This window comes from Mirounga angustirostris, unplaced genomic scaffold (assembly GCF_029215605.1).
Source record: "Mirounga angustirostris isolate CCGP_5_RB_7025 unplaced genomic scaffold, mMirAng1.0.hap1 SCAF_9, whole genome shotgun sequence".
NCBI lineage: Eukaryota > Metazoa > Chordata > Mammalia > Carnivora > Phocidae > Mirounga > Mirounga angustirostris.
Genome location: NW_026991717.1, coordinates 112521501 through 112534220, shown reverse-complemented (window position 1 = coordinate 112534220; position 12720 = coordinate 112521501). Strand labels below are relative to the sequence as shown.

Here is a 12720-nt window from a genome sequence, read left to right as displayed (position 1 = left end):
ACGCTCTTGGCTTGAAGCTGCTGGGGGATTTTCCTGAGCATGTGTATATATTGAGGAGCAGACCAGGCGGTGGGAGCTCTTCTGGTATCGGGGCTGGCCTAGACCTTGGAGAGGCCTGTCGGGGACCGCTCTGACCTCACTCACCAGCTCTCCTGTGAGCCCATCCCGGTGCCAAGAGGCCACCCGTGGAGCCCTCCCTACACCCTCAGCTGATGGTCTAGAGCTCGAGTTGGAATGTTGCTGGTCCGTGCGTGAATCTCTTGACAAGGCAGCTTCTAGGAATGCCTGTTCTTACGTTTCTCCACTTGACCCTGACACTTGGAGAACACAGTGTTCAGTGAAGACCCCCACCTGGCTTGTGCCCCCAGAGGCCAGGCTTGATGTTGTCAGTGCGGGAGCTGCTCTGGCAAGTCCATCATGGTGTCAGGGCCTTAGTTTCCAGGGTGTGGGGGAGAAAAGAAGTAGACTCCCATATCCTCCAGTCACTCGAAGCCAGGTCGAAGCCTGAGGCTGGACCCCGGGCCCACCTTGTTTTTTTGTTTGTTTGTTTGTTTAAGATTTTATTTATTTATTTGACACAGAGAGAGAGAGCACAAGCAGGGGGAAATGGGAGAGGGAGAAGCAGGCTCCCCGCTGATCAGGGAGCCTGATGTGGGACTCGATCCCAGGACCCTGAGATCATGACCTGAGCTGAAGGCAGACGCTTAACCGACTGAGCCACCCGGACCCCCCCCCGGCCCATCTTGTGAAGGAGAGAAGCCCATGGCTTGGCCCTGCACGTGTCTTTGGTCAGGGGTCCAGCTCTTCCCAAGCCACCGTCTTAGTGGGTGGGAGGGTCCCTGCACTCCAGCTCAGCTGCCTCGCAAGAAAAGAAAATCAGGTTGAGAACCCCCTGACTTACCCGAACGCTGTGTGGCCGAATTAAACAGCCGAGGCAGGAAACCCTAGAGGTGGCGATCTTTTTCTTTCAAAGACATCATCACACACCTCCTTACTGTTTGCCTGATGCACCTAGGTGATAGTTGTGCGTGTGTCTGTTCCTGTGTCCATGTGCTGGGGTACAGACGGTTAACCCATAGCCGTCTGCCACCCCACATAGAGAGGGGCCCTGCTGACTGTAGCTCTCCAGTCCCTCCCCCCATGCCACAGAGTGTAGGGTCTTGGCCCTCTGGGAGGTGAGAGTCTAGGGCCCTTTGCTATCCAGCCAGCCGCCCACCCCCGCATGTCTTGTCTTTTCACTGTTTCACTGTGTCTGTCTCTCCTCTCCTTAATTCAATAGCATCAGTAAAATCCAGTCCAAATCCTAGCACACACCTGGTCCCACTGAACCATGGATGCTTTCCAGAAAGCACAGGTTGCTGGAGCCAAGTGGCGTTTGAACGTAGGGGAGAGCTGTGGGGCTCTGGCCAGGATGCTCTTCCTTCCCGCTGTGGCCTTAGCTGGGCCTGGGAGCCTGGCTGTGCCTGGAAGCTGAGTGTGGCCGGCGGGTGTAGCCCGGGGCCTGAGGGCTGCTTGAGGCCCTGGACGGAAGTGACTTTCACTGCTTGGCATTGTTTTTTTTTTTTTTTTATCATTCTGGAAGCTGTCAGCAACTTTCCCAGAAGGACTCCACCTTCTCTATTTTGAGCAGTTTCTTCCTGAAAGCATCCTGGATGAATGTATTTATTTATTTGTAACTTTGTGATTCTTGTCTTTGCAAACGGGGACACTGAGTCCTGGGCTGGAAAAACCAGGTTGCTGTAGGTTAGTCTGGGGAGCCAGGAAATAGTGGGGGAGGAACCACAAGAAACTCCCATTGCTATGTAGTGGTTTTTTCCCCCACGTTAAAAAAAATTTTTAATTCTGGTAAAACATAAAATGTAACATGTAAAAACACAAAACATGTATGATATAAACACTTGAGCCATGCTGAGGTGTACAGGATGGTGGCAGGGACGTGTCTCCCATGCTCTTGGTCCTGCACAACTGAGACCCTGCACCCATGAAACCATCACGCCCCGCTCCCCACTCCCCCGGCAGCCACCATCCTACTTTCTGACTCAATGAACTTGACTACCCTAGATGCCTCGTATAAGTGAATCATACAGTATTTGTGTCTGGCTTATTTCCCTGAGCGAATGTTTTCAAGGCTGACCCAGGTGATAGCAGGTGTCAGAATCTCCTTCCTTTTGAAGGCAGGATGATAATCCATTGTATGGACACCACATTGGTTTGCCTGCTCATCTGTCAGTGGGCAGTTGTATTATTTTTGCCTCATGGCTCTTGTGAAAATTGCTGCCATGAATATGGGCGTGCAGATATCGGTTTGAGTCCCTGCTTCCAGTTCTTTGGGCTGTATACCCAGAAGTGGGACTGCTGAGTCATATGGCAGGCAGGCCGAGGTTTAACTGCTTGAGGACCCTCCATACTGTGTTCCCAGCAGCTGCACTAGCTTGCATTCCCACCCACGGTGCCCATGGGCTCTGCTTTCTACACATCCTTCCCAGTCCCCAGTCTGTGTTCTGGAGATGGTAGCAGAAGTCAGAAATTGTGGCTGTTTGAAGGAGCCCCCAAAATTTCATGGAATGCGAGCAGCTTGAGGTCTCCTAGTCCGACTCCTAAATAGCAGAGGGGAAGCCGAGGGTGGGTTGCTGAGCAGTCGCACCGGCTCCTGGCAGAGCTGAAACCAGGAGCCAAGACGAGCAGCGCCCAGGCCTGTGAACTGCTCCCGGTGTGTACTTCTTAGCCGTTCTTTCTTGGGCTGCAGGCCAGTGTGCTTCACGCTCTTTCTCTGACAAACTGAGACTTGAGGAGGAAAAATGGCACTTTAAACGCCCACCCAGCAAGCTCTAGAGGGGAAGCCGGCCTTGTACACCCAGAGCTGGGCCCTGGGGACCAGGGGGCCATAGACATCCTCTCTGCACCCCCGTCTTTGATCACCCAGGTGTGGGTGACCAGTGGCTTCTTGGGCCCCCCATGCCTTCATCCTCTTCTTCCTCTAGGACGACCCACTCACAAATCTGAACACAGCCTTTGATGTGGCAGAGAAGTACCTGGACATCCCCAAGATGTTGGATGCTGAAGGTAAAAGGTGTTTCCTTCTGTGCCTGCATCTCTTCTTACCTGCCCTCCCCCTCATCCCTCCCACCCCCCACTCCGTGACCAAGCTGGGTGGGCCCCAACGGCCTGAGGTGGGAGGGGAAGAGGCCTGGCTCTGCGACCTCATCTGGGGAGCCCCGGGGGGGCACGTGCCTATCAGGGATTCCTCATTCCCTGCCGTTTGGAGGGGAGGCTAGCTGGTGCCCTTGAGGCTGATCTGCATCAACTGCCTGTTCTTATTTCTGTCTTGGAGCTGGGGTGGTGGGTGCTGGGGTGGAACAGTGTTCCTTTGTTGTAGGGAGGGAAAAACTCTTTTCCCCTACTTTCTTAGGCACTCCAGCTGGGATCCTGTAAATTAGACTGGCAAAAGACAGATTAACAAGAGAAAAGCAAAGAGAAGTCTATTAACATGTGCATTCACAGAGAGCTCTCAGTGATGAGTACTTCGCAGGGGTGGTTAGGAATTTGGGGTCTATATCCACACCTAACTTGTAGGGGAAAGGGAGGGGATATCCAGCATTTATGGAAAAGCAAGTGACTTTTTAGAAAGATGACTGGGCCCTTAGGAGACTAGGAGGGAGAGATGATAGTTGATGACAATGTCTGTCTGGGACCATTTTCCAATCTGTGCAAAAGCAGGAAGAATAGTATATAAACTTTCATATAGCCATCATCCCAAAGAAACAATTAGATTTTGCCACTTTTTCCCCCTTTTGTTTTCTTAGTTGAAATATTTTAAAACAAATCCCAGACATCACAGCATTTCACCACTACATACTTCAGAATACATACTTAAAAATTTGGATATCTTCTTATGTAACCGTAAAACAAATTTCATACCTAGCAAGGTGACTGTAATTCCTTGATATATCTACTGCCCAATTCAAAATAAAATTTCCCCAGTTGGTTCTTTCGAGAGTTGGTTTGTTTTAATCAGGTTCCCAATAAGTCTGCACGTAGCATTTAGTTGTTCTGTTTCTTCTGTCTTTTCCCGTCTGTAGCACCCCCCTCCTCCCTCCGTTCCTTTTTATTCCTGCCACTGAACTTGTTGCAGAAACGGGGCCAGCTGCTCGTGGAACGTTCCTTATTCTGGGTTTGTCGTTTGCTTCCTTGGGACACTGTTTCTCTGCTCCCTCTACCTCTTCTATTCCTGTAAGTGGAGGTTGATGCCAGAAGCGGGTAGGATTCAGGCTCAGCATTTGGGCAAGAAGACTTGGACGTTCTGTAAACTTCTTTCCAAGTCACATCAGGAAGTGCATCACGTGTTCGCCAGCTGGCTTTTAACTCCAGATATTTCTTGACAGACATCGTCGGAACCGCCCGCCCAGATGAGAAAGCCATCATGACTTACGTGTCCAGCTTCTACCACGCCTTCTCTGGAGCCCAGAAGGTACCTGGGGCCCCCTGCTCCTTCGTCTCGCAGCACACCTGATGCCGGGCCCCAAACCATGCACCCCCACCCCACCCGCCTCTCCCTGGCAACAGGGTCCGGATGGTCTGTCTCTTTGGTAGAGTTAGCTCCCGGTGCCAACGTGGCGCACGCTCTTGCTCGGCTCTCTCCCACCCTGCATCTCCGCTCCTTCTCTCCTCTTCCTCTACAGTCTCTGAGAAGCCTGGGCTAGAGCTCGCCTTCTGGGGCCCAGAGGCCCGGCTTGAGCAGGAAGAGCTACATGTGTGAAATCAGGCTGGGGGTTCTGGACACCTGGGAGGCACAGTGGGCAACAGCCCCTCTGTGCCCACCTTTGTTGAAGCTACAGGCTTTCACAGAGCCGCGGGGCTTCCCCTGCGGAGGCATCTCCTGTCTCCACTGACCTATTTTACAAAGGTGTCACGAAGCCCCCACCTTTCTCCCAGTCACGGGCATGATTTAGCAAATCTGTCCACAGCTTTTTTGGGCCCTGGTGCCTTTTATATCCTTCTATATCCTGCCTGGGACCCGCATGTGGGGTCACTCTGTACTCTGTGTTCGCAGACATAAGCACAACCCCTTGGAGTGCGGGGGGAGGGGGGAGGTGGGCAGCTGTGAGCCCCTTCAAATGCTCTGGCTCAGTTTTGCTCAGGGAGGCCTGAGTTTAAAGTCCAGTTGTGCAGGTTCCGCACTGCACAAGGGTACCACAACTAAAGAGCACCCATTCACACTGCAGACATTGAAGATTTGAATATTTTTGTTACTAGGCTTAGCTCAGGGAGCAGAAGCCCCTCTCCTAGACCCCTCTCACAGGCAGGACCCTGGAAACACAACAGGCCGGGCTTCGTGGTTTCGGGCCGAGGACCTGTCCCATCACATGGATGTGCTCAGGCAGATTTCCCACCCTCCGCATGGAGTCTGAGTGACCTGTCTCCAAATGCATGATGGGGGTGCTCCCTGCACCTCTGCCCAGCCTTCCCCTCTGCCCTCTCTCCCCCTTCCCTGTCTCGGTCTGTGCTCTCCCCTCCCCACCACTTTCCCCTCCCACCATCTCATTTCTCCTCTTTCTGCCAATCCCCTCATTTGCTGTCTCTGCGACCATCCTGTGTTCTCTCTGGCCGCCATGGCTGTTTGGGTTTATTCTGTGCTGCTGCCACCCCCCTTTCTCCTCTCAACCTCTTCTCCTTCTCTGTGCAGATGTGTAGGCACGCTAAGGCTGGATGGGAAGGCCATGTGACCTATTGTTTCATGTCACTGCCACGCCTTCTTGGGTGCGCAGAAGGTGAGCTCTCCCTCGGCCTCGCCCGCTCTCCCTGCCACCCTCCGCCCACCTCTTCCATCCTCCCGGGATGCTCCAGCAACAGTCCCGGGGGGCCACGGCCCCTGCAGTGACAGGAGGGACTTGAGAAGGCCCCCTGCCTCTTGTGTTCTCTGAACCTTGGCCAGGACACCTGAAGACGCCCGAGAGCCCCAGCCTCTGGCTGGCCCCCGTGTCTCTGTGCGTACACGCTGGGCTTAGTGGAGGCCACAGATGAGAAGGGAGCTTGTGGTCTCAGCTCCTTCCCTGGATCCTGAGTCAAGGGCCCTTATCCCAAGCGGCACAACTCCTGGCTGTGCTTCCTGACTACTCCCTGAAACATTCAGGACCCCTTTGTGTTCTCTCCTTCCCGCTTAGGCAAGACCACCCTCTGAAATTACCCAGCAGGAGAGGCAGGGGGAAATCTTCCTGCCTTCTCCCTGGTATCCAGGCCAGAGGCTCAGCGCCCTTCCCAGCCAGGCCTGCCATGGGCGTGGTGCAGGCTGCACACTCCACAGGGGTGCCACGGGTGCCCCATAGACCATGGAGGTGTGAATATTTCCTGCAGAGGGCAGGAAAAATAGGCCCTAACCTATCAGTATGATAGTTTTCCATTAGAAGTGCCTTGGGGAGAGGCGCCTTTAAACCATCCCACAGAAACACCGTATGGGCTAGCGGCAGCCCTGTTCCCTGGCTGGATGGGCACCCAGAACCCTCCCCGCCTTCCTTCCGGGCCTCGCCTCGTTGGCACGGAGACAGGAGAGCTGTCCCGGGTGGAGGCTTCCTCACAGGTGTCCTGGCCCTCCCAAGATCTCCCGCCCCTTCCAACCTCTTCTCTGGTCTGCCTCTTGCTTCCTGTTTCTCTCTGTCCCGCCTCCACTGCTGCTGTCTTGCCAGCTTCTTCTGGCCCCTCTGACCCCCCAACCTTTCAGCCAGGCTGTGAGCAGCATCTCTACTTCGGGGGCGGGCCCCCAGCCCTGATAACCAACAGAGGGCCCGCTTGCCTGCGTCCGTAGCTAGAGGGCGCTCTGCTGTGGGGGTTTCCTCTTTCCAGCTCTTCCCCTCCCTCCCCTGCTCCTCCAAGGGTTCTGTCCTGGGCTTCATGCCTGCTGACACTGGCCTTCCCTGTGTCCTGGCTGATGATGGTGCTCGGACGGGAGTGTGTGTGTGCGCGCGCGCGTGCGTGCGTATGTGCGTGTGCATGGAGCAGCCTGCTTTCCTCCCTCCCAGACCTCATGCCACCTCCCCCCATGCCCTCCTCCCTCCCTCTCATCCTTGTTGCAACCATTTCACGCTCCTTTTGTCCACATTCAAGGACAAGGTCACCAGTGTGGGGCTGGGGGTGGGGTAAGGGTGGTGTGCCTCTCATGTCCTGGGTCGAGAGCCTCTCCCAGAGTCGTCCCGGAACGCTTCTAAGGATTCAGGCAACTGCTTAGAGCCAAGCGGGCCGGGGCGGGGGGAGGGGAAGCTTCGCCCTCCCCTATGGAAGAAGGAGGGTTCTTTCAGACTCACACACTCTTCTTGTCTTGACCGTCTCCATGTCTCGTGCCAGCCGGGGGACATATCCTGAAACCCATGCCCAGGGCCCTCCATCCCCCCACTGTCTTCCTCTTGTCAAGCCTTGGACGGTGGAACTAGAAAGGCAGCGGAGTGCCTTGCATGCACACACGTGTCCACACGCGTGCGCGCGAGCGTGCCAAGTAGTCCACATACCCGTACAGGCGTATGGCACGCAAGTGCACATCATTGGTTTTCCTTGTCGGACGAGGACCGACTTCTGTTTGACATGTTGGTTTGGGTTCTGATTCTTTCTCAGTTTCCTTTTCCCCTCCTCTTCCCCCGTGTCGATATAGAATCAACAGAAAGCAACAGATTTTGTTTATGTAGTTTGTGCTTTAAAGTTCATGGTCTATTGGGAACGATCGTGAGAAATAACCATCTAAGGCACAGACTAGCTCTGCTGTAGGTGTTTCTGGATGCTTTCAGGAGTAGATGGTGATGTTTGCATCTCTCTGGCCCGTCAGTTGCTTTTTTCACATTGTGAATCTCCTACGGGAAAGAAACCCCATTCCTGCCCTCAAGGGATTCACGGTCCATCTGGGGGAAGCCCTTACACCTAGAAGCCAACAATAGCTGCGGTCCAATCAGTGCCCGCTTTGCTGCAGACTGAGCGGGGGCGGGGCAGGCTGGAGGGCTGCAGGGCTGCACAACATGCGTGCTTTCTTGAACTTGAGCTTGGGGGTCTTCAGGGTTGAGTAGGGGCCCTCAAGTGAAGAGGTGGCAAGTGTGGGGAAGGCAGTCACAACGTATGTGACAGCTTGGAGGTGTGACAGCATAGCTGCGAGGGGAGGGCGAGTTAGCCCTGCTGGCCGGGGCTCTCCCGCTGCCCAGAGCGAGGCACCCAGGGGAAGTGGGAGATGGCAGGTGGGGAGCTGAGCCCCTTTGCCCACGGGCCCCGCTGGTGGGGACACCGGGGCTGGGTGCTGATTTAGACACAGGGAAGGGCTGAGCTGTGGGAGGAAGGAAATGGGCAATTCTAGGTAGATTTGGGAAATTTTGACTAAAAAGGTCACAGATGACATTTTGGTGGCATTCATGTGGATGGTGGGTGACAGAGCCATTGTGCGTCATTTGGCCACATTTGGATGTTAGACGTCACCTTAATTAACTACCTGGACCAGCGAATTTGACGTTGCTTTTTAGAGTAGCAGCCTGGATTGGGATAGCTGAGTTTCATGTGGGATAGCTAAGTTGTTAGTACTCCAGGAATAATAGTCCCTAACTTGGGAAAAACAACACTATCATAAAACCAAACAGATCGTTCTGTGTTAAGCTGTATAATAATATAACTTAAAGCAAGTCATGAAAAAACAAACCAAGGGAAGATAAACACAAATTTCTAGAAGTCTTCCTTTGGCATTTAGGAGTAATCCTTTTGCCTAGCGTTAAAAATATTTTCTCAGCCCATTAATGATATTTGTGCTTATGTCCTTTATCTCATGCAAATTCTGTTAACATCAGAAAGGCTGGGCAGTCTGGTTCTTCTTCTCGGTTCCAAAGCAGCCCTCCTCTTGCAGGAAGGATTCTTCCAGGGTCAGTGTTCTGATGGTGCTTCAATTTCTCTTTCTCTCAGAGAATGAATCTTTCCTCCCCTAGAACAAATCTCTCCTTTGAGCCGTCTTCATGACTTGGTGGTTCTGGGTACCTCTCTCCTAAATCCCCTGTAGTGATGGAGTTCTTGTAGCTACAGGAGAAACAATTTCTAGAAAACTAGAAAGTGGGACAACTGGGGTAGGCATCCCCCCCCAGCCAAGGATCTCACTTGCCTTCCACCTCAGCGGGTATGTCCCAAAGGTCTTACTTCCCTGCATGGCCTCTGTGGCCTCCTGGGCTAGGGGTGGTGGATGACCAAACCCTTCTTTGTAAAGGGACCAATGTGGAAGCAGGTGTCACCTTGTAGGCTTCTGCAGGGGGAGTTACACAGTGAGCGAAAGAAACGGGTCAAGGTCTTGAACTTTCTACCTGTCTTTTTTTTTTTTTTCCCCTGAAATTAAATCAGGATTCCAGGAGCCTGCTTCTTTCCTAAAGGGAACTGTGGGAGCGGGGCTGTCCCTTGAGGGCGGAGGCACCCCTGGTGGAGTTTGCAGACGGGCCATTGCCGTTTCTAAAGAAAGTACTCTTCTTCTGTGGTGCCTGTGCTTTCTTTCCAAAGGCAGATATCCTGGTTATAATGATCAGTTTTCTCAGTCTCTCCGGGTAAAGCCACCTGGGCATGGGCAGGCTGAGTTGCAGGCTTGGGAAAGAGGCGGGTCTCTGTGAAAAATCCCCAGGTGGGCCACTGGGCAAGTCCCCCAGACTTCATCCAAAGGAGCCTGCCTTGACCCTGGAACAGGCAGCAGGCTCCGGGGGGATGGGCGGGGCTCCCGAGGGAGGCTCCCAGGATCCATCTCCTAAAATTCCACAAACACAGGCCTCATTCAGTCTGCCGGTTTGACAAAGTGAACACAAGTCAAAGCTTAGGACCACTGAGCCCAGGATTTCAAGATGAATCAGGAGGGTACCTCTCTGAAAACCAAGGAGGGCTTTATCCATGAAATATCACAGTAATGATACATGGTATCCTTGTTATGGTATCAGTGGTAACTGCTACTTGCCTGTGATGCGTGGCCATCTCTGATTCTTACCCACTTGGTCACCATGCTGGACATAGCTTACCTATGTCAGTACAGAGACCACTGGCTCCCCCGGGTCCCTCTCCCCAGCCTTCAAGGGAAGTGGCCCTAGTGACTTCAGGTGGATTGCTACCCCCAGCCCTCCTTGTGGGGCATGTCGGCCTGTTCCCTATGACCTTGCTCTTTCCAGGGCCCCACAGGGAAGGAATTTCCCTCCTTGTCACCTTTTGGGATTCCCTGTAGTTACCTGTTGGTTTTTAAGAGGAAGGATGATCAATCAGGAGTTCTACATGAAAAGTGGCCATGGCATCTCCAGGGCAGAGTTGGGCTGGAGGGCAGAGGGGTGAGGGTCTAAGGATGTGGCTCCTTGCCTCAGTGTCTTGAGACCTGGGACTCAAAGCACCCATCCTGTCTTGGAGACCCTCTGGCCATTCCCACAGTTGGACCTGGTGGAGGCCTCCTTGTTCTGACACCTCACCCTAGAGGTGCAATCTCTTGACTTTGAGCTTTAAAGGACCTTTATGCTGACCTCATTCTGCCCCCTCACACACACACATCCCAGCAGGCCCTCCAAGTACATGAATCAGTGGGTATGTATCCTATTTGAAAAGTTCTGCAAAAAAAAAAAAAAATTTACATCTTAATTATTTCTTTTCAGTTCAAAGCACCCTCATTCTCAGGAAATTCTGCCTTATGCCTAGCCTCTGTTTATCTTGCTGCAATAAAAACTCATTTTGTCTTGTTCATCAACCAGTTGTGAGGTCCCATCTTTCTGTCCCTTAAGCCCTTGTCATCTGCAGGGTCACCCTTCTCTAGGGCCCCATATCTGTCTTTTCATCGGCATTATCTGCTCCCACCCCTAGGCTGTCTTTCTATCCCAGGACCCCCAAAAAGGCTTTGAGTTCCCCTCCCCTTGTAGTTGGGTCATGATGTGAAAAGATAGATTTTAAAAATTACCGGAGCGCCTGGTGATATAGGGACATGTGGCCCTTGCTGGTGTTGGGTCCACAGTGCCCTCCATGGCCCCAGAAGGCAGTGTCCCCTGGAGTTTCTGGGCCTTTGCCTCTGATTTCCAGTTAGTCCCCTCTCATTCCTCTCGTCACCAGGACCCATGTGGGGCATCTGCTAGCCCAGCACTCCCTCAGCGCAAGACCCGCACTTAGCCTTCCCACAGGCGCCTAGCTTTCTGGATGTTCTGCCTGTTCTGGGTTGGTCCTATATCTCACCTTCGTGCCATAGAGGGTCTCCGAGTCTTCTCTGATGTTCTTTAGGCTTTGAGCCAGGAGCAGATTCTGTAGGGATCCTGAGAGGCCCTGCTGCTTCTCACTAGGCACCTTATTCCAGACTCCCAGCTTTGAATTTCTGCATCTCCCAAGATCCTGGCCAATTCAGCCTGAGAGCCTGAGCCTTCAGAATCCCCAGGGCCTCCACTTGGGATTCTCGGCTGGGTGTGCATTTTCTCACCTCTTTACCTGAACATTTTGATTGTATCAGTCATCACATTAGTGTCTTCCCAACATGCATGATTGGCCTCAAACTCAGGTCCTTTTCCAGGGGCCCCCAGTTCAGCCACCAAGATCTCTCTTTGGGCTCCCTTGATCCGTGGGACCCAGCGTGGGCTGGCAGAAGCTGGCGAGGAGGCGGTGGATTCGAAGCCCTGAGAGCTGCCTTCTTGCCACGTGGAGCTGCAGGGGTGAGAGCTCTTGCTACCCAGGGCTGACCGTGAGCACCCCCTCCCCACCTTTCTTGTTGCCAGGCGGAGACAGCAGCCAATCGCATCTGCAAGGTGTTGGCCGTCAACCAGGAGAACGAGCAGCTCATGGAAGACTATGAGAAGCTGGCCAGCGATGTGGGTACCTCCTGGGTTCTCCTGGCCTGGCTCCAGCCAGGCTCTGCTACCCCACCCTGGGGGAAGAGGGAGCCCCCAGAACCTGTCCCCCCAAACCCACCCCTGGGGCACAGTCTGAGGCTGGGTGTAGTCCTTGGTCTCAGCACAGCAGATCCAGGGAAGCTTCCGCTCCTCACCCATTCGTTCTCCCAGGAGGCAGAGGGGGGCGCCAATCGAGCCGAGTCCCCGGCTTTTTCTCTCACCAACAAACAGTGAGCCTGGCAAACTCTGCACCTCTCTGGGTCTTGTTTTTTTTTTTTTTTAACTTCTCAAGTGAGAGCTAAGCCAAGAAAGAGATCTCAGGGGCCTTTCTAGCCTGGTATACTGTTGTTCTGTGAGAGGCTTGGCCTAGAAAAGGAGGACGCCTGGTTCTGCGAGGATGTGACCTGGAGAGGGACCTGTGCTGGCTCAAGCTAGCTTAGCAGCTGGGCCCACCCAGGGGACAGGAGGAGATAGTGCTGGGTCTGCTGTTCTGGGTTTCGCCATTGACTCTATTTGGGTCACTTTAGGCTTTGAGCCAGGAGCAGATGCTGTAGGGATCCACTTGCTTCTTCCTTAAAAGAACTCAGCCTTCTGAGCCTCTGGTGGATCTGCCATCCAGCATACTAAGAACCCAGGTGCCAGGCTTAATCCCTGCTCTTCCATTCTAGCCTCCTCACCTTGGCACCTCACGGTGCTCGGTCACCCCTCTGCAGCCTGGTGGAGGCTCACAGCACCTAACCCCATGGGGTCCCCGTCATTATGCCAGTGAGTTCATTTGGGGGACAGGCTGGTACCTTGCAGGCGCTCGTTCTGCCTCCTGTGACCACCAACACTCCCCCTGCAGCTTCTCCACTGTCATCACCTTACCCAGGTTGTTCCCTGCCTGTGCCCCAGA

General features: G+C 53.7%; 1 protein-coding gene across 4 annotated transcripts in view; it reads left to right on the top strand.

Moving 5' to 3' along the window:
* Window positions 1-12720, top strand: part of ACTN1 (actinin alpha 1) — a 92822-nt gene that overhangs the window by 64668 nt on the left and 15434 nt on the right. For all 4 annotated transcript variants that reach the window (XM_064571237.1, XM_045901075.3, XM_045901074.3 and 1 more), the window contains exons 7-9: window positions 2982-3063; window positions 4383-4468; window positions 11712-11804. In XM_064571237.1, the coding sequence (XP_064427307.1) occupies window positions 2982-3063; window positions 4383-4468; window positions 11712-11804 (261 nt within the window). The remainder of the gene's footprint in view (window positions 1-2981; window positions 3064-4382; window positions 4469-11711; window positions 11805-12720) is intronic.